The sequence below is a fragment of the Lagopus leucura genome, unplaced genomic scaffold (assembly GCF_019238085.1).
Source record: "Lagopus leucura isolate 7727_CA_CO unplaced genomic scaffold, USGS_WTPT01 Super-Scaffold_100015, whole genome shotgun sequence".
Lineage (NCBI taxonomy): Eukaryota > Metazoa > Chordata > Aves > Galliformes > Phasianidae > Lagopus > Lagopus leucura.
Window position 1 is genome coordinate 8,324,088 of NW_024962269.1, and position 19,227 is coordinate 8,343,314.

Sequence of the window (19,227 nt, forward strand, 5' to 3'; positions counted from 1 at the left end):
TCTGGAAAAACAGATTCCAGACATCCTACCCATGTTATAGGCAATGGAAGCACCATTTAAAACTGGTTGTCCAAAGAACACTTGAAGGGCCAGGTCTGCTTGACCATGTTCACCACCACTAGCTCTGTGCTGAGTATTGGTGCTTTTATCGTGCAGTCAGCTGTGCAGTTTGCAGCCTAGCTCTAGTGCATGTGTTTACATTATGGATTTATTCAGTGTTTTTTCACCTCCTTTTCTTGGCCTGCGGTCTCCCGCCTTATTACAGACCTTTCCTTCCCAATTTGCTGTGCAGCAGGGCTCTCTCACTTACTGTCATAACCAGGTAAAAGGATCTTATGCGGGTATCTCCAGATGCTGTCTCTTTCCTGTAAATCTCAGGCGTAAATAGAAGATACAATTTATGAGGTTATTCAACATCAGTGTATTACTATCTGCACAGTTACAGCTCTTGTACTTTGAGAAATACAAACCTTAGATGTGGAAAGAGTATACCCAGACAGTTGTGTAGTCAACAGACTTCACAGCAGGCAGGATTTTGCCTTGTTGGATGGTAGATACCAGCTGGATTTGCATCTCCATTAATGACCGCAGTGGCTACTTTAAGGGCTGTTGATTAAAAGGGAGCGGCTCCACTGAGAGCTTGGTTCCCAGTTTTGGTGTGTGAAACTTTACTGGGAGGTGGTAATGTACTGGTTGCTTAGGCATTCCTTGAGGCAAAAGCACTTTCTGTGCTAACTCATTTTATTCCAGCAGTGTCATCTTTGGCACCTCGGCAGCTCTTTGGTAAGGGGACAGCTGGGGCTGTGGAGATTATTTCTTAGCAAACATAGTAATGCAGTTAGAGTCATTAAGTAATGTTTTGAGTTAAATAAAAGAGTGCTGGAGTGTGCCTACCACAAATGCAGATAGAGTGAAATTCTTTTCGCCAAGTGAGCTAAAATTAAAAGTGGAATTCTGGTTATAATGAAAAAATCCACGTTAGTAAAGATATGCAAAGTTCAGGGGGATTGGTGTGACTGTAAAAAGGTTCTACTGTACGTAAGGAAAAAAAAAACCAAGAGCAATCCCATGAACAGCGCATGCGATGTAACAGTTCAGGGGCGCTGTGGGCTGGCAGAAGTGCGGTGTGTTCCTGACCCAGGCGCGAGCACAAGGCCTTTGTCGGGTTTCAGCCTACCTGGTGGGTCCTCCGAAATGAAGAGGTGTCTGTGTGAGAGGAAAGCAGCCTCCAGCAGCCACTGTCCCTGCTAGTGAAATTCTGAGCGGACAGAAGAAAGGAGGGATCCCAGCTCTCTTAAATCCATCTGTCTGTTTGCTCCCCATGATAAAACCTGGTGTAATCCTGTTGGTCTCTGGTATGATCATCCTAAATGAATGCTGGAGAGCAGAAGAGAGGACACGGTGCTATGAATTTCCTAGTATTTATTTTAAAGGATGTCTCGAATATGCTTGTAATCTCAAGCTTTCTGTGATGTATTGGAGATAAAGTTCTCCATTTGTAAGAGGCCAAGAACATCACTTTTGGTTTTCTCAATTATTAATGGACAGTGGCATTCAGTAAACAAAAATCCTGAAATGTTTGCTATCGCTACTGAATATCTCCCTGTGCTGATCTGTATTCTGTCATGGTAGCGAGTGGCAGCAGATAGAAAGAATTATTGTGGTCAGTACAGCTGTCTTTCCCCACAGTGTAATGCCTCAGATTTGCCTTTCAGTGAGGAAATCTATATAAAGATTTTTCTTGTAAAATTTTCTAAGTTGTTCAGCTGGGAACATGGGGGTTCCCAGGAGGCAGGCTGTGCTGTCAGCCTATTGCATGTCATTTACCTGTGCTCTTTTTGTAATGTGGTGTTGCTCTGACTGTACATTTGCCAAGGGCTCAGGCTTCCACCATGTCAGCATGAACAGTAAGTTGTTAATGGCAATAGGAAAATCAAGTTTGTTCCTTAATAAAAGGGGGGCTCAGGATGGAGCAGAGGTTTTCTAGAAAACCTAACAGACCCATTCATGCTATTTTGTGCTACACGTTCTTGCTTTGCTTGATCTGTTTGTGGCAATTAGTGTTGGTAGATGAAGGCATGAAAATTTGATTTGACACATAAAAACAGTATTTGGAAGTCTTCCTAATAGACTGGAATTTCCTTTTAGATACTGAACCCATTAAAATCCAGATGGTTCAATGAAAACACCATTGAAATCCATATGAATAAAGCAAAAAATAAAGCTTACAGTGACAGTGATGGAGATCTGTTGTATCCTAATGTGTCTCTAATCATCTCTAAAAACTAACAAGTGGGAGCTGCTAGAAGGAAGAGAACTGGTAGACAAATATAAAACAGATTAGCACTTATTGCTTCTTGCCGGGATCTTCTGGCTTCTGCGGAATCATAAGAGAGCAAGCGGCTTGGATATTATTAAACAATAGAACTACTGTGCTGTATTTAAATCTCCCAGACTGCTGTGCAGCTCAACTGTGAAAGTGCAGGCAGCAAGAATTTCCCTCTGGGCCAGAAGAATGCAGTGTTTGTGTGGAAGCATCCACACAACTGGGGGACGGGAAGTAGTGATGCTGCAGCTGGCCTGCAACATTCATACACCTGAGGCAGCAGGAGGGATGAGTTCTTTTGGAGTTAGAGAAGGTGTTGAGAAAGTCAGTGCTGGATCTATTTGTTTGCAAATCCCAATGTACCCCAAAATACTGTGGGCCTCTGAATTTAGATGACACTTCCCCTCTGAGGTGCCAGATATTCGAGCCAACACTTAAATTTTGTTTAAAACAAATAAAACAGAATATGTTACTAATATCCTGAAGATGCCCTCTCTTTTCATTGGAAGCAGTTCAATTTCTGCATTTTACACATTCTTAAACTGGACTCTCCAAAAAGACAAATGCTTATGAACCGCGTTTAGCTTTGAAAATCTGAAACTGTTCTTACTACTTTTTTTGCCTTGATAAAGGCATCCATTTGTGCAACCTATGTATAGAAAACCGTTATTACAGGGTTTAAAAAATTCTTCTAAAGTACAAGCCAGATCATTTAAGCTGCTGTTTTTCTCTTTAGCGCAGGATATAACTACAAATGCTTTACAGCATGTCCTCACCACACAGAAATATTTGGCTGTAGTTGAGTGAGCATTCCAGGGATCCAGCGTGGGGAGAGCCCGCAGCCTCCAGCTGAGGTCTGTGCGTATGTGGCCTCCAGAGAGATGTTCCAGGAAAGCTTCCAGTCACAGTGGGCAGCCTGAGGGGAGACCCCAGTGAATCAGCTCAGGTTTTGAGGTGGTGAAGGTGTAGGGCATTTTAAACTCCGCGCTGGTTGGTCATGAAGGTGTTTGACAAAATGATGATGATGGACCACAGACCGTTGTTAAGGGTATTTACGTTTCTGGGGTTGTTGTAGAACATTTGTTTCATGTTTTTCCAATCTAATGCAAAATAAAGACAAACAGATGACATTTCAAGCCCAGTGTGCTTGTGTATATCATGCAGATCTCTAGAGGATCCCTGGGTCAGAGAACTGCTGCAGCAGATGCCATTTGCTGGACTTGAATATCTTCTGATGTGAAAACTGGTTCCCATTCAACAGTGTTCTCTTTGGTTAGAAAGCATCATGTGGATTCATGAGCTGCCTCTGCGGGTTTGAGATCTGTGTGATTGTGCTGTAAGCACGCTAAGCGTTAATGACATTTATCATTTAAATATCCTGTCAAGAGCTGAAGGAATCCTTAGAGCTGTTGGTGTGCTCTGTGTATAAGTTCTGACCTTTAACAGTGGTAGAGGTTACTGTCTTCTGTTCTGTAATTGTACAAAGCTGACCGCAGTGGGCCACTGGTCTGGGCCAGAAGCCACCCAGGCCTTACCACACTGCACATAATTATAAAAGTTCCTTTGGAACAGCATTTTCTTTTCTTTTCTTTTTTTTTTTTTCCAAAATAATGAAATGATTCGCCTCTGATAATGTCATGCTTGCAACATGATAACAGTAATTTCGTATTACAAATACGGGAAGATTTTCCAAAAGGTGCGGAATGAATTCTCAATTGTATTTAAAGTGTGCTAGAAGGCAGTAAGCCCAATTTCGTAACTATATTACTCCAATTCTGTTCTAATTTAGCTGTATGTATTGGATTCAGACTAATTCTGAAGCAGTGCAGATGGGAATTAGGTCCAGAATACAACAAACAACGTACTCAGTTGAAGGTGTCACCAGGAGCTCAGGAATAAGAGCATGGGTCCCATGGCTGGTATGCTTAGCAGCCTCACTCGAGAGGCAACTCACTGTGCTCCATAGAACTTCTCACAAAAACGGCAAGCTCTCCAAATTTTGTGTTCCTAATGATGTGAATCAGAGGCCAGAGCTTGCCTCCCAAGGCATTTATGTAAAACTGATTCACAACCATTACTAAAACTTCAGAAATTGGGAACAGAGGGTATGATATCTCATTGCTTGTGTTGGTTGCTGTATCACCATATGGCAGCATCATAAATAATTCTTGTAGAAATTAATTTAATACTGGAAACAAACAAACAAACAAAATAAATAAATAAAGATATCATACCAGAACTTCAGGTGATCTTCAGACCTTGAAATACAGCTCTGACTCCATATTGTTTTGTTGACAGAGGTGCATCAGGGGGGAGCCAGATTTAGAATAAATGCTGGATTTCATAAGAACAAATTGCATTGAGTCAGAATGCTGCATTATTTAAATTGTTGAGTCTGTGACATTTGTCTACATTTTTTATGAAACAAAAATAGGAAAAGATATCAAGGGATAGAATTAGCAGGTTTCATCTGGGCTGAACAGCAGTTTTGATAAATGTTAGCTGCCTTCTAGAGCTCTGTATTTCAGCAAAAGATGAACTAAGTACAGATTCGGGTCTTTTAGAGCCTGGTTTGCCTCCATCCTTGAATCTGTCAATTGAAGGCAGGTAACCCTAGGTGCTTTATTCCCTCCTGCTCTTTGATCTAATTGTTGTGGCCTCCAAATGGCCAAAGGAGTAACTGTGGGGACTCCTACTGGACTCCTACTTTATAGTGAAGCAAATCCAGGTTATTCTCTTTGTGGAATTGCTCTGATAGCCGATGGGGTACTTTCTGCCTTCCAGCAAACACAAGTGTTTGGCTGAGGTTTTTGAGAGCTGATGTTATCATGTGGAATTCAAATTTCTGCCATTAATGGATTCCAAAGGAGTTGAAGTTTGAGGTGTGATCTGAACCTGTGAGTCTGAGCTTTCCCTCTCAGGGGTGATAAATCTATGCTTAGCACAGCAGGTTAAGGAAATATGTTTTTTCCTTTGTAAAATTCATCCCTTTGTTTTTCTTAGCATAATCTGAATTTTGAGTATTCTAGCCATCCTAAGGCTCTGAGCATGTTTTGGTGTTTGGTTGTTGCTGTGATGAGTCAAGTCTTCCTTCCTACTATGTGGGCAAAACTTAAGTATGCATTTTAAAACTAAATAAAACACACTTTTTATGATGTGTTAAAGTATTGATCTGAGTAAAATGATGAATTTTTCTGACAGCAGTCCAATAAGCCCGGTGATGAAGTCTTATGTCACTGTAGTTATCCACGTCCTAAAATAATGAATCAGGGCCTTAGGGCTGAAGTCTTTATTTGAATGGGCAGTTACCTGGTGTTGAACAGCTCACCATTTCTCATTGCCTGCTTTTGAAGCCTGGATGTCAGCAGGTTGCCTCAGGCAGCCCGAGGCTCTGCTTTAAAACATGCCACAAAAACTTCATGAAAGAAATGAGCTAAGAGCATAGCTCTAAAAAAGAAATGTGTTTGCCGCACCATAGCGGAGCACTGCATGGGAGTTAATGGCCAGAGGGTGCGGGGGGCTGACGCTGCCTTTTAGTTTGCTCTCCTCTCCAATTGGTAATGGTAGGAGAGGCGCGCTGGAGGGAGCCAAGATGTGAGACCTCTAGCAAACAGAGACCTGCGGAATGCAGGCTGCTTTGATGTGTCCTGCGCTCCAACCAGGCAGTTTATCGCCGCAGGGAGTGTGCGGATTGAGCTGGCTTTATGTCCACCCTTAGTCCTTACTATATTTATTCACTGGGCAAACTCCACAGGGCTTTTGTAGCTGTAGGAAGAAAAAAAACTTAAACAGCAGCCACCATGAAAGACCATTGCTGTCGATTTTGTCCTGGCAAAATGTGAGGAATGACTGATGGTGACAAGTACTGTACCAGGTTATATCAGGTCAGCGCCGAGTCTGTTGTACTTTAATCAGATCGGTCATGGTTGTTTGGGTCTGTATTTATTTCAGTTATTTTTATTTATCAAACATTCGCTTATCTCTGAGCATGGGAAACATGCAGTATTGCTATCAGCAGTTGCAGTGTTCTCAGTTTAGTGGTTACAACAGGCAGTGGGTCAGAGAACACGGGATGGCTGCAGTGCTGTGTGTGAGCACTTAGAGCAGGCTGGGGTTGGTTCTTTTTTCAGTAGGAAAGCAAAATTCTTAAGTGAATGAGAATGTGTTTGTGCTGTTACAGTACGTGCGAGCCTTGGCTGGGCTTGGTTTGTTGTGAGCTTATGTTCGTAAAGCTCTTTTCATTCATCCATAGAGTTTCAGCTCACCCTTGTTGCAGCCTTGGTTTTTGACACAGCACTTAATCAGCACGCTGCTTCCGAGTGCTATCAGCAGCAGACAAAGAGTTGAAATGATTAATCAAGTGATTGAACGGATTTCAACAGGATTAATAATTACCTGGAGTTCACTGATGTTTTGTAGCGGAGATGCAGAGCAGGGTTTTTCTTCGGCCCAGGACAGGCAGTTAACGTGTAATGACAGCTTCCCATTTGGGCAGTGCCTGTAACTTAAGCTTCAGTGGTGCATGCATGGGTATTTTCAGTGTCAGAATGCCACAGTTTGCTGGCATAAAAGCACTTTGCAGGCTCCGCGAATTCCCTGTAGGATAAATCTTGTAGCATAACTTCATAGAGCTTGGTCTGTGTTGGAACTGGGTGTGAGAGTGCACTGCCCTGAGACATGGGGTTCAGAGACCCCAAACTTCAGAGCTCAGCTCCGAGTCTGTGCCCTGCAGCTCACGGTGGAACCGTAACAGTAACACTTGCTGCTTTATGCTGGCAGCTGGAGAGCAAAATAAATAGTGCAAAATTTAATTTGAAATGCGGTCATGGCCAGAGAACTGACTGTAGAAAGGCATCGCTTATTCAATAGATACACCCCCTCTGTGTCCTTTGGGCATGCCTGCTGATCCCTCTGAGAACAAGGAGTCACTGCTGGCAGCGCTGCAGGGCCAGCACAGCCCTGGCAGATGGGGTTGGATCTCCTTCTGCTCCGTGCACTGTCAGCAGAACTATTTGCTGTTTTCTGGTGCAGATTTGGAAAAAGTGGATGATGGGCTTCGAGGGAGGAGAAAGCAGTTTGATTTTTTCCTATGGAAGAGAGGTTTGGGGTCTTAAAATTATAAGAACTGACCAGAGAGCATTTAAATTAAGCCACTTGAATCCAGGATGGCTGAGAGTAAACCTGAAGCCCACCCACACAATTTTAATGCTGGCTTTTTGGGGCCCTCTGAAATAACACAGCAAACCCTGGCTCCTTTTTTGTAAGCGCTACGTTGCCATTTTTTCTTGATTTGTGTTTCTTGCTCATTTAATGTTACCCTGATGATTTCCAAGTTGATAAGTAAATAAAATCACACATGAGAAACTCAGAGGGCTGAGCAATGGAGCGATGAGGTCAAAGAAAGAATAGAGCATGTAATTCAAAAAGATTTTTCTGTGGGATGTGGTGAGGTTTCTCTAAAATTACTTATTGGAAACGTTCTAGAGTGCAAAGCAATAAATCTGATCTTCAAGTGTGGCTTTACTTTGAAAAACAACAATGTAAAAATGACACCTTTGTACTCAAGAGATCTTTACTTTGTACACGAGAATCTGGAGATGTTTTCCATTTACTGCGTTACCCATAGCATTTTTCTGCTGTGTTTTCACTCCAGTATCTTTGCAGAGTCTGTGCTCTTCAGGGACCGTTGGCCGGACACTGCAACCCTTTTGGAATCAGGAGCATTGTTACTCCTGATTTCTAGTTTTCATTTCAGAGATAAGAGATGAGAGCTACTTAAGAACATGAAAACGCAGTTACTTGCCAAGTGGGAATTCCCAAAGACTCTAACCTACACAATCCTATTAGTGTCCTCTGTATTTATACGTTTATCTCCTTGAGAACGTCTGTCCCAGATGCCTTGAAAAGTCGTTAGTGTTGAAGCCTGCACTCCAGTCAGTGGTACCCAATGATTAATTGCATTAGAGCCAGCTGCCATAAGCAGCACCTGGGCCATTCACCTCCATCGCTTCCAGTGGCATGTGAGGAAGAAAGATCCTGACTTGCACACAAAGCTAAGCTGCTGGGCTGAGTTACTAGAACAGCATCTAGTGCAGAAATCACTGCATGCACAAAGCATGCCATACCACAGCAGCATTTTACAGGGTTTCTCAAAGCCAAGCTGCATGCTGAATGCATGCAATGTCACACAGATATCTGGGTTCTGATGCCCGCCCTGGAGGGGCTGGGTGGGAAGGAGGGGACACAGCCCAGCATCCATGAGGCTACTACATTTATGTGCTTTTGCATCACTCGTGGGCACCTACGACATAGGAAATGCTAGGAGTAACATTCTTTTGCCTTTCTCCAGTAGGTTCAATGCTCTTTAGAAGTTGTTGGGTTTTTATTTTTGTTTTTTGTTTTCTGTTTTTCTTTAATTTTTAAAATGCTTTCGTATTTTGCAAGGCAGCTCATGTCATACGGGGCTTACAAAAACCAAATAAATACCAACAGTCTGTCTACAAAACTTTCTGGACTAATCCATTCTTTTTAAAATACAACAGTCAAAACTGACCTGATTTATAATGGTGTTAACACAGCTCAGCACACGCATTTACAAAAGCAGAACAAGACCGTTGTAACGGTGCTAGTATATCTGTGCAACAGTAGTCAATAAGTCTTCTCTAACAGAGCTATTTTTGCTTCTTCTCTAGGTGTGTATGTGCTAATAAGATCCTTTTTTATATTTTCTAGTCACCAGTTACAGATGTGCAGTTTGGCCCTATGAGACTTCATCAAGATCAACTTCAGGTAGGAGCTGCGGTTCCAACCGAAGTCTTAATTTCTCAGATATCACAGAAGTTAACTTTGGATGTATGTCTGGAGTTTTTGTGGTATGGGGATCATCACAGTGTTTTTGCCAAGTGATATGCCTGCGCATAACAGGCTGTAACCACATTATATATGATATTCTAAAAATCCTGACAAACTCTTTTCTCCAAACGTCTCTCAACTCATAGAAACAGAGTCATCTATAGCCATTTCCTCTGTTGTGGTCAGTGTGGTATGTTCCATGATTTGCATTTTATTTAATGCATTTTGCATTTACTTAATCAAAATCTCATCAGAACAGTGCTCAGTCAAATGTCCTGGTGAAGTCTATTACACCAGCATTACTACTAGCATCAACCAAACTTGCAGTATCACAGAAGATAGAAAGTGAGCTTGGCAATACGTGTAATTGTTTTGGTTTTTTTTTTTGAATTATTATTTGTTGTTGACTGGCATTACTTCAAACTCCTTTATCTCTTTATTAATAAAGATCATATGCCAGCTGTCCCCTTCTTTTGTCTGGGATGGGACCTGACTCCCTTGAACATCCTTTGAATATTCTCCCGTGTCTTGTGGCATACTGAAGTATTAATAATCCAAGATGTTCCTCGGTGATTAATTACAAAGCTCTTGGGTGAAACTTATCTGGACCTGCTGATTTGAAAATGTCTGTCTTCAGGAACAGTTCAAAGTCCTCCTGAGCTATTGTCAGAACAGATAGTCTTATCATCTAACATCAAATATTAGGACAACCTAATCCAGTTTTTCTCCAGGTATAAATCAGAAACATTCCTTGAATGTTTCTGCCCCCCTTTATGGTTATTAATGGTTGTATGACTTCTGTCCAGTCATAGGCCAATCTAACATTCTACCAGTTAATCCTTGTGAGAGTTGGCAGATAGGAGGGAAAGAAAGGTCAGACAACATTACATTTTTGCCGAAGGTGATCATACAAATAAGATCTCCTGATTGCTCTGTGCTAATGCTGAAAACCATTATTCCACTCTTAAGAGTGTTATAAATTAACTCCACTAAATATAGCCAAAGTATGACATGTTTTTCAAGCAGGTTTGCAAAGGTTACTATAAAAGGAATCTGAACTAAATGAGTACTAAGTCCTTCATTCTTAAAAAATATGCACTGCAGGGAAATGTTAAGATTTACTGGTAAACATTCCATCAACCTGGTCCAAAGTGTAACCAGCACAGAATTCCTAAAGTCACCCAGGAGATAAACGGCAGTGGGATGTGGTATGAGTTACACATGCTGCACATTGTTGTCTAACCAAAGCGTATATTTAAGTGCAGTTTGATTAAATTACTGAAAGATTGGTGTCCTGAGACAGTGGGCCAAAATGTTGGTCTGGTTTATCCATCCTTCCCAGAAGACTGCATCTACTGAGTCGTCCACAGAAGCAGCATTAACATAGATGTATACTCTATCAGTCTGCGTATTCTCTCTGCAAAATGAACTATTCTCTATGAAATACTGCCCCGAAGCAAAGCACAATCATGTCAGTGGAAGTCTTCCTTAGTAGACTTCATGTTTGTCTTTCATAGACTATTCCACCGTAGAATTTAAAACATGTTTCGTAAGGAATGCTGAACTTCTGGGAATTGTGTTGATTTTAAAAAGACGCAGAGAGAGGAATGCTACTGGCAGTTGTTCAGCAAGTTATGACAGAGCAAATCATAGCTCTCCTAACTTCCAGTTCTGGACTTCCGGCATGGTAGTTCCCTTCTGTGATACAAATCTCATGGCAAGCTTGGCACAGGAGTCACAGGGGTCTTCATATACAGAAATACTTCCATCTTGTGTGACTTCATGTTGGCTAACCTTGTTAAAAGTGGGTAGAAGTCATGGATTCTAATGTATTTATATGATTTGTTAGTAATGATTCTCTGTATTTGAACCAGGTACTTCTAGTGTTTGCCAAAGAAGATAACCAGAGCAACGGGTTCTGCTGGGCCTGTGAGAAAGCTGGATTTCGATGTAATATTGCCAGGACGCCTGAGTCTGCGCTGGAATGTTTTCTTGATAAACACCATGAAATTATCATTATAGACCACAGACATTCCAGATACTTTGATGCGGAAGCATTGTGCAGGTAAACACCGTTTCAGGGTAATTAATGAATAGCTATGTAGATAACTCGTCAACTCGTCAGGAAAGATTTCTTGCTTTTTTTATGACCCATCTATAAAATCTATTGAATGTTACTGTTTGGCTTTCTTTTTTTTTTTTTTGACAAAAGTCCATTTTCATCAATGTTATCTCAGTGCTTTGGCATTTTTGGTTGCTTGCTAGGACAGTTGAAGCTTGACCTGGCGTGGAGCTACAGAGTGCAAATTTGTTGCCATAGTGGAATGTTTTTTCAAATACCTGGCTCCACGTTTGCGAGATAGAAGCACTGCTCATTTTTACCTTCCATCCCCTGTAAAGTGAAATGCTCCTTAAGTTTGTGAGGCCAAATTCTTGAAACTAGCCCTTTTCTACTAACGCATTCAAGCCATTTCAGAAGGTTGACTTTTTGCTGTTCCCCTCGACAGCATTTGAGGTTTCAGTTGACGTACATTCTGTATGTCCTTTTCTTGACATGGAGTTTCAGGCATTGCTGCATTTATTCTCTTTTCTCAGTAATCCTGCAGGCTTCAGATCTAACTTTTTTGCTATTGTTAAATCAAAGCATGCAGTCGAGGCATGTTAAAAAAAATAGCGTATGAAGATTCTGTACGGTCACAGTTTCTGAAATGCAAACTTTAAAAGATGTTAAATGTTCTTTCTTTTTATTCAAAGGTCTATCAGAACAACGAAACCCTCAGAAAATACAGTCATTATTGGTGTAGTACGAAGGTAAATACATCTTTACTTACAAATTTCACCCACAAAGTGTGAATCTTAACACTGCAAATGCAAATCCTACAGTGAAAAAAAAGCTTGAATTAGAAATTCTTGTAAAGTTTATCACTTTATGTGATTTTATCATGTAGAGTTGTCACCATTGCTAGCCACAGGATTTATGATTTCCACTTTTTACTGAAGAGGCTTGACTCAACCTCTGCAACCCCACGTGCAGAACTGTGGAATTGCCTCATAGGTTGCGTTTGGATATTAATAAATATAACACACTGAACTCTCGATCTGTCTTTCAATCTGAATAATCACATCACAAAGAGGAGATCTGTAGAGTTACGAAAAAACTATAGAACAGTTTGAGCAGTGAGAAACAGCATCTGAGCATGGAAATTCTGAAAATAACACGGACTGTTAAGACATCTCAGTATAGAAGTGCATGTTTTTTCCTCCTCCTCCCTCTTGAACACACTACTTATATATCATAAAGTAAAGTAGAAGTAACAAAAATGCAAAGTAAAGTAGAAGTAACAAAAATGCAATATATTTAACTGGAAATGGGTTTGAGCTAATTTTCTCTGAGTACAATTTGAAACTGGCCATTTCTCAGAAAACATTTATTCTGGAAGCCAATTCTGAGGTGTTTAAATTTTCCATTAACAATCCTGCTTTCCACCACAATCACTACCAAACAACAGATCCTCATTAAACATTTCAGAGGATTCCATTGTAAATATAGTCTTTATTATTTTTATGTTGGGAAGTCTTATGACTATGGGAACCATTGCTTCTACAATCAGAGTCATCTCTTGTCAAAGTAATACCAAAGAAAGGAGAAGAAAAGGAGCAGGGGAGAAACAGTGAACTAACTCAAGAGCTTCTTTATGTATATGAAAGACCCCTGTGGTTCTGTGGGCCAGCAAGTCCTTTTTAAAAGCTAAGAGAAATTGGAAGCTGGGCTTGCTGACTCACAGTTAGGAAGTTACTCAAAAAGGGAAAAAAAACCCTGCAATTGATTTTGTCTTTTCAAAATGTTCATATTGTGTGCTGGGACAAGGTAATGGCTCCCTGCAGTGACAAGCTTGAGTTCTCAAACTTTTCAGATGTCTATTACCCCTGTTAGGGAAACTTCAAAAGTAAGTCTGTCTCTCAACTTGTTGGTTGTTTCAAATTCCTGTGTGCTAACACATGCCTTCTGTAGTCTCTATTCAGGATTTCACAGAGTGAGAACTTTCACGCATTTCCTTTCTTGCAAGAAGTGTATTTGTGAAAAAGCCTGACATTTAGCCAATAGCATTTGGAAGGGCTTCTCTCTGAGGTTTGCAATCCTTCAGTTTCCTGCAGTTTAGTTTGTTGAGGTTGTTTTTTCCTGCAGTATTCCTGATCTCTTTCTTTGTACTTTTGAGAGGCAGCATTTTGAGATAGCTGGCATGAGGAATGGAGATATTTTCTGCCCTTGTCTCCCTGCTTGCTCTTGATGGGCATCATTCTCTTTGTGCTTAAGAAACAAGTGCATGGAAAACAAAAACAAGAGATGCCATCGGATCAGAAATTTCAGACATGAAGAAAAGCTATTGTGCCATCTGCTAGACATGACCAGCTTCCATCTGCTTGTTTACAGAAATCTAACATAATGACCTTTCTTCCAGATTCCATTCATACATCACATATGTTGGAGTGTCTCTTAACAGTTGATACAGCCAAGATTTTCAGAGTGATTCAGATATCTCATTTTAGGAGTATGTCATTCTGAAGTGACCTGCTAGTAGGTGCTGGGTTGTCAACACTGGAAAATCCATCATCATTCAGCCACCCTAAGTTGTCCCATAAGGTTTGGTATATGCAGATAACAAAACATTTCTTAAAACGTTGCTCATGTAGACTTTCAGGTGCATCTTTGGATAGGGACAGCATAAATAACAAGGACCTGGTACCAAAAAAGCATCCATGCAACAGTCTAGCTAATTAAACTGTTTGAAGCATTACTTGTTTGCGATGCAGGAAGCTCATTACTTACAAATAGGAAAAAATATTGGCTTATCTGTTCCAAAGATATGAGTTTGTCGTAGACAAAAAAAAAGTTTTATTCATAGATCCTGTTAGGATCTAGGCATATTATCCCATCATGTGACATCTGGTGTACAGGTACTGGTATGTCAGTGGCTTGTGAAATTGGGCTTCAATTGATTACAAAACCAATATCTGCCTTTATCCTTCTTTTAAAGGCATGCTGATCGTGAAGAGTCATCGATATTGCCCCTGATCTCTGCTGGCTTCACAAGGGTATGTTTGTTTTATAATCTACTAGTTAGCTGTGCCATTCCAAAACTGTCCCTGGCTGTGTCAGTAATCCCACCTGTAAGTCTTGTTTGTGCTGCTCATTCTTACATAGCTCCTTATTCAGAACTACAGTAGAGCTAGAACAGTGCTGACTAAGTAGGTGGGTGGTCTCAGGAATACCAGAAGTGATATTGAGACATTTCTTCAATATAAGTTTATTTCACAACAAGTGTACGATGCTCTGATTTATAGGTTGACATTGGCAAAATTGACTAATTACTGTAGCAGAGCCAAAGAGTGGCTTCAATGAACAGCAGAGCATGCTGTGGGAGATCTTTTCTATCAAATGCCAATTCACATCTGTAAACAGGTTTCAGGCACTGTCAAATGCTATTATCTTTTGTTTAGAAAGACCTGAAAAGTATCACGTTGAATCTGTTCCTTGGCAACTATTGCAATTAAGCAGGAAAGGTGCTTATTAGCCTGTCAGTTGAGTGGATTCCTGATTGCATTTAGCTGACAATGGAACAAAAATGTGCACAATTTTACCATTGTAATTCAGAGTATATTGGTTGCATGCTCACCAGATTTTTTGCCATTGCATTGCAATCCATTTTCTTATTTATAGCAGGGTCCTAATACAGGAAATGCTAAAGCCTGAAAATAACTGCACTCATATGCACAGAGTCATTCCAGTGGGCACATCAGTAATCTGACACAGGTTCTGAATTATTTATAGATCAGAGCCTTGGAGATTGGACTAATGGCAAAGCACAGAAAGCTTTGTTTAGCAGTCTTGATGTGGTGGCTTATCTTTGATAATCCCATCCCCCACAGCTATCAACATCTATGGTGGTTTATCATGAGCAAAGATGTAACACTGAGGCTCGTACCTGATTAAAATGAGAAGTTGCAAAAAAACATCAGAGAAGATACTCAGGTCATTGCTGTCAGGGCCTAGAATTTTTCTAGTTCCAAAAAAATAACCTTATCAAATTGCTTACATTGCAACATGTTTATTTTATGCATATCTGAGCCTTTTTTGTTCTCCTTTGGGCAAAAGAAAGCTGAGTTCATACCCTTGAGTACAGAAACGTGTACTAATTATTTCTAATGTTTTATTTGCAGAGATATGTAGAAAATTCCAATATCATGGCCTGTTACAATGAGTTAATTCAGCTGGAATTTGGAGAGGTGCGGGCACAATTCAAACTAAGGTAATTTTAGCAAAAACGTCATCAACCAAATTTGCCATTTCAGCCATATCCTTAAAAGAGCATCCATTTTCCTGTACTGCAGTAAATTATAGAATGTCAGATAGCTAAAGAAAATACGTTAATCCTTAAAGTACAACTTTGTTCAGTATGGAATTACAATAGCTTATTAGCATGTGCAGTAAGAATTATGTGGATCAAAGCTAATCAGATGTCATTTTTCGTCTCCAGGGCTTGCAATTCATTATTCACAGCATTAGAGAAAAGTCAAGAAGCCATTGAGATCACAAGTGAAGACCATGTAATACAGGTTTGTTCCAGTTATTTTTATAAGAACAGAAAATTGCTCTGCAGGCTGTGTTTTATTTCATTCATGATTACGTTTACTTTTTTTCTTTGTGATACAAGAGTCTAACCTAACTTAATGGTTCTGATAAGGCTGAAGTGAGATTCACTGTAGAGTAGAATTTTCTCCATTTGAAGTATCTTACATAAGGCAATTTTGAGGGAGACTGTTGTCTCTGAAAAAAATAAGAACTTACTGTTTTGGTTTTCTTTTTCATAACTTTTTTATATCACAAAAGAAAACAGCTGTTGGCTTGTACACATTTTTTTTTTGGTCTAAAAATACTGGATATTAATTGTATCCTTTAGAAATTAAACCAAATTGGTGCTCTATTTAAATAAAAGTACAACACTTTTTTTTTTTTAAATAAACCTGATAGTTCTTGTCGAATCAGGATTTTTGAATGTAATCATCTCCTAAGAATGTGTTTAAAAGTGGAAGAGAAACTGTGCTTAGGTTTGCATTCCTGAAAAACATCATCTTTATAAGGGAGTTGGTTCCATGCATGACTGTGAAGGCTGCGAGGAGTGAGTTTATTATCAGTAAAGAGGTTGAGTATAAGCCTCTGGGAGTTATAATGTGCATATAAATTGTACCCTCTTGACCCAGATCTTGACAATGGCAATTTCATTGAAGAATGTGGTTTCTACATCCCTTCCCCAAAACGAACAGAGCCTGTCCTGGAGCAGCTTGGAAATACACTTTTTCAGGCTGTATTTTGTTGCTCTGTGGACAGACCCAGAACACAGGGGAGCCAAGAGGAGGGAGTCCTGCAGCTCCAGCAGGCAGGGCTTTCTTCCTTTATAGGCCAGGGGAGCAATGTTAGGAGCAGGGAGCATCCAGATGTGCCCTTTCCATATCTGTCACGTGGAAACACTGCAAGTGTGAGGCGTTCACATTCTGTTATCATGGGAAAAAAAAAAAACATTGATACCTTTTTCAGGAGCAGTGCATACAGAGATTTATTCCAGGCTGGGGGAAAGGTTCCATTTGCTAGATTTAGCAAATGGATAAAAAGTGATCTGATGTGCTCTTAGTACTGCTGAACGTTTTTGTTTGTTTTTATTCCACAGTACGTCAATCCTGCATTTGAAACAGTGATGGGCTATCAAATAGGTGAATTAATAGGAAAGGAACTAACAGAAGTGCCTATAAATGAAAAAAAAGCTGATTTCCTAGATACTATTAATTCCTGCATAAAGATAGGAAAGGTAAGTAATGCCATTGTACTGCTTCTCGTTTTCTATTTGTGAACTTTATTGTTGTCCAGAGATGGCACGTGATATATGTATATGTGCAGCTTCACAGCCAGAGAGCACTTGCACCTTTATTACTTTAACAAGATAAGGAGGTAAAAACTGCTCATTTTTAACAGCTTCTTCCTCTTCAATTGTTTGATGAAAATTATTGACTTGCTGACTTTATTTGATAGTACAAGGGGGAATGCTTTTAAAGAAAAGGAGGAAGGATCTAAATTGGATGTCAGGGAGAAGTTTTTCACAGAGAGGGTGGTGAGGTGCTGGAACAGGCTGCCCAGACAGACTATGGATGTCCCATCCCCAGAAGTGCTCAAGACCAGGTTGGATGGGGCCCTGGACAATCTGATCTAGTACTTGATCTAAGGGCTGGCAGCCCTGCCTTTGGCACTGGGGTTTGGAACTGATGATCTTTGAGGTCCATTCCAACCCAAGCCATTCTGTGGTTCCAGGATTGTTTATAACATATGCTGTATATAGCAAAAAGTGTAGAAAAGAAAACTAGAATGAAAGCACGTTATCCAGAAGGGTATGAATGAGAAAAGAATAATGTGGAAGTATTTTAATTTGAAATGGGGAAGTTGATCTGCAACTTCAGAATGTAAAAACATCAGAAAAGACATCTTCACTATCACTTGAGAATGGTAGGCAGTGTCAGCTGCTGGCTGCCAATATCGTTTATCCTCTAGTAGCATGGGAGCTGACTCCTACTAGAAATGTTTGTCACACCCAGAAAGTACATGAGAAATCCAAGGGGGGTCTCTAGGCAGAGGCATGGCTTCTTGCCGGGTATCTCTACAACGTTCCTTTGGGACTGTTGTGGCTGCAGTGTGAGGACCATCATGGAGCTTTCATCTGTGTTTTGGCAATGAGCTGTAAGTGCTTCTGGTGTCACTGCGTGTGTCATCGTACCCGAGAGGAGGAAAATCATGGAGGTAACAGAAGGGGATTTGGGAGTTGGTGTTTGTAGATATGTCGCTGTCTGTGCTTCAACCTGAGTATGGGTAGCTCACGGGGTCGTGCTGGCTGCCAGCTGGAAGCACTGTGTTACTGGCACTGTGAGGGGAGATGGCAAAATGAAGCATGGTGCTCTGAGTAAGGAGGCAGTGGTGCAAAAGCATCGATGCAAAGTTGCAGTGAGTCCTACTGTGTAAATCAAGGTGCTAACACAAGCGTTCTTAAGAAACCTTCACTCTGGATACGGATTGCACGTGCATTTCAACAAGAATGTGTCACTCATTTCTGTGTGTGTTGGTCTTTCCAAAGAAATCCAAGCAACAGACTTTGCTAGGGATCATAGTGCTTTGTACCTCTGTTGCCTGACCCAAACTGTTTCAGTAAATGTGTGTAATACAAAACTGATGTTAGAAGGGAGTATTTATTAAGTTATAATTCAGATAAGTTAGACGTGTCAGGCTTTAAAACCACAGCATCAATTCTCAAGATGTGAAGTGGTCAAAGTTTTAATAATTTAGTGTGCTGATAAAAATGTCTTTAGTAATGGAAGCGTGTTTCACCCCATGAATGATAAAAATCTAACCCTAATTCATCTCTTTCTTTGCAACATATTTCATTCCTGGCTCTAGGACTTTCCAACCGTGGTGACTAATGAAATACTGCTTATTCAAACCTGTCTGTCTGGAACAGCTTAAACTGTTTCAAGTGGATATGTCCTGTTTGCAAGGTTTTTGTACTTCCCTTTGCAACGTTTTATAGTATGCAATGCCTGTAGCCCCACTTTTATGTATTTCTAGAAAAATGAATTACAAATGAAGTTATTACAGGAAGTATTTGCAAGTAGAATTTGACTGTGTGGTGCAACCTTTGAAATACTCCATCCCTCTGAAGGTGCTTTAGATTGAAATGAGTTGTTACAGCACTTTCAGAGGTGCCTGATTTCTGTCTGGGTCACTCTGCTTTGGTCTGTTGCTCTGAGGCTCGCAATTACTTTATATCCTAATTTAAAAATCTGCTTCCCATTACAATAAACTATATATTGGTTACTGGAGGCTATAGCATGCCAAAAAAGCCAGCTGTGTTCTGTGATACTCTCCTTTTAAAAGGTTTAGTTCTTCTGCTTTGAATAAACACGGTACTCTAACAAAAACAATAGAAAGTAAGATTTGGCGATCGTTAGAAGAA

The 19,227-nt window shown here is 40.4% G+C and overlaps 1 protein-coding gene across 2 annotated transcripts in view; it reads left to right on the plus strand.

The window, feature by feature from the left end:
• Positions 1–19,227, plus strand: part of PDE8A (phosphodiesterase 8A) — a 108,677-nt gene that overhangs the window by 65,338 nt on the left and 24,112 nt on the right. For both annotated transcript variants that reach the window (XM_042875595.1, XM_042875596.1), the window contains exons 2-8: positions 9,059–9,115; positions 11,053–11,243; positions 11,933–11,989; positions 14,215–14,272; positions 15,398–15,486; positions 15,715–15,793; positions 16,903–17,040. In XM_042875595.1, the coding sequence (XP_042731529.1) occupies positions 9,059–9,115; positions 11,053–11,243; positions 11,933–11,989; positions 14,215–14,272; positions 15,398–15,486; positions 15,715–15,793; positions 16,903–17,040 (669 nt within the window). The remainder of the gene's footprint in view (positions 1–9,058; positions 9,116–11,052; positions 11,244–11,932; positions 11,990–14,214; positions 14,273–15,397; positions 15,487–15,714; positions 15,794–16,902; positions 17,041–19,227) is intronic.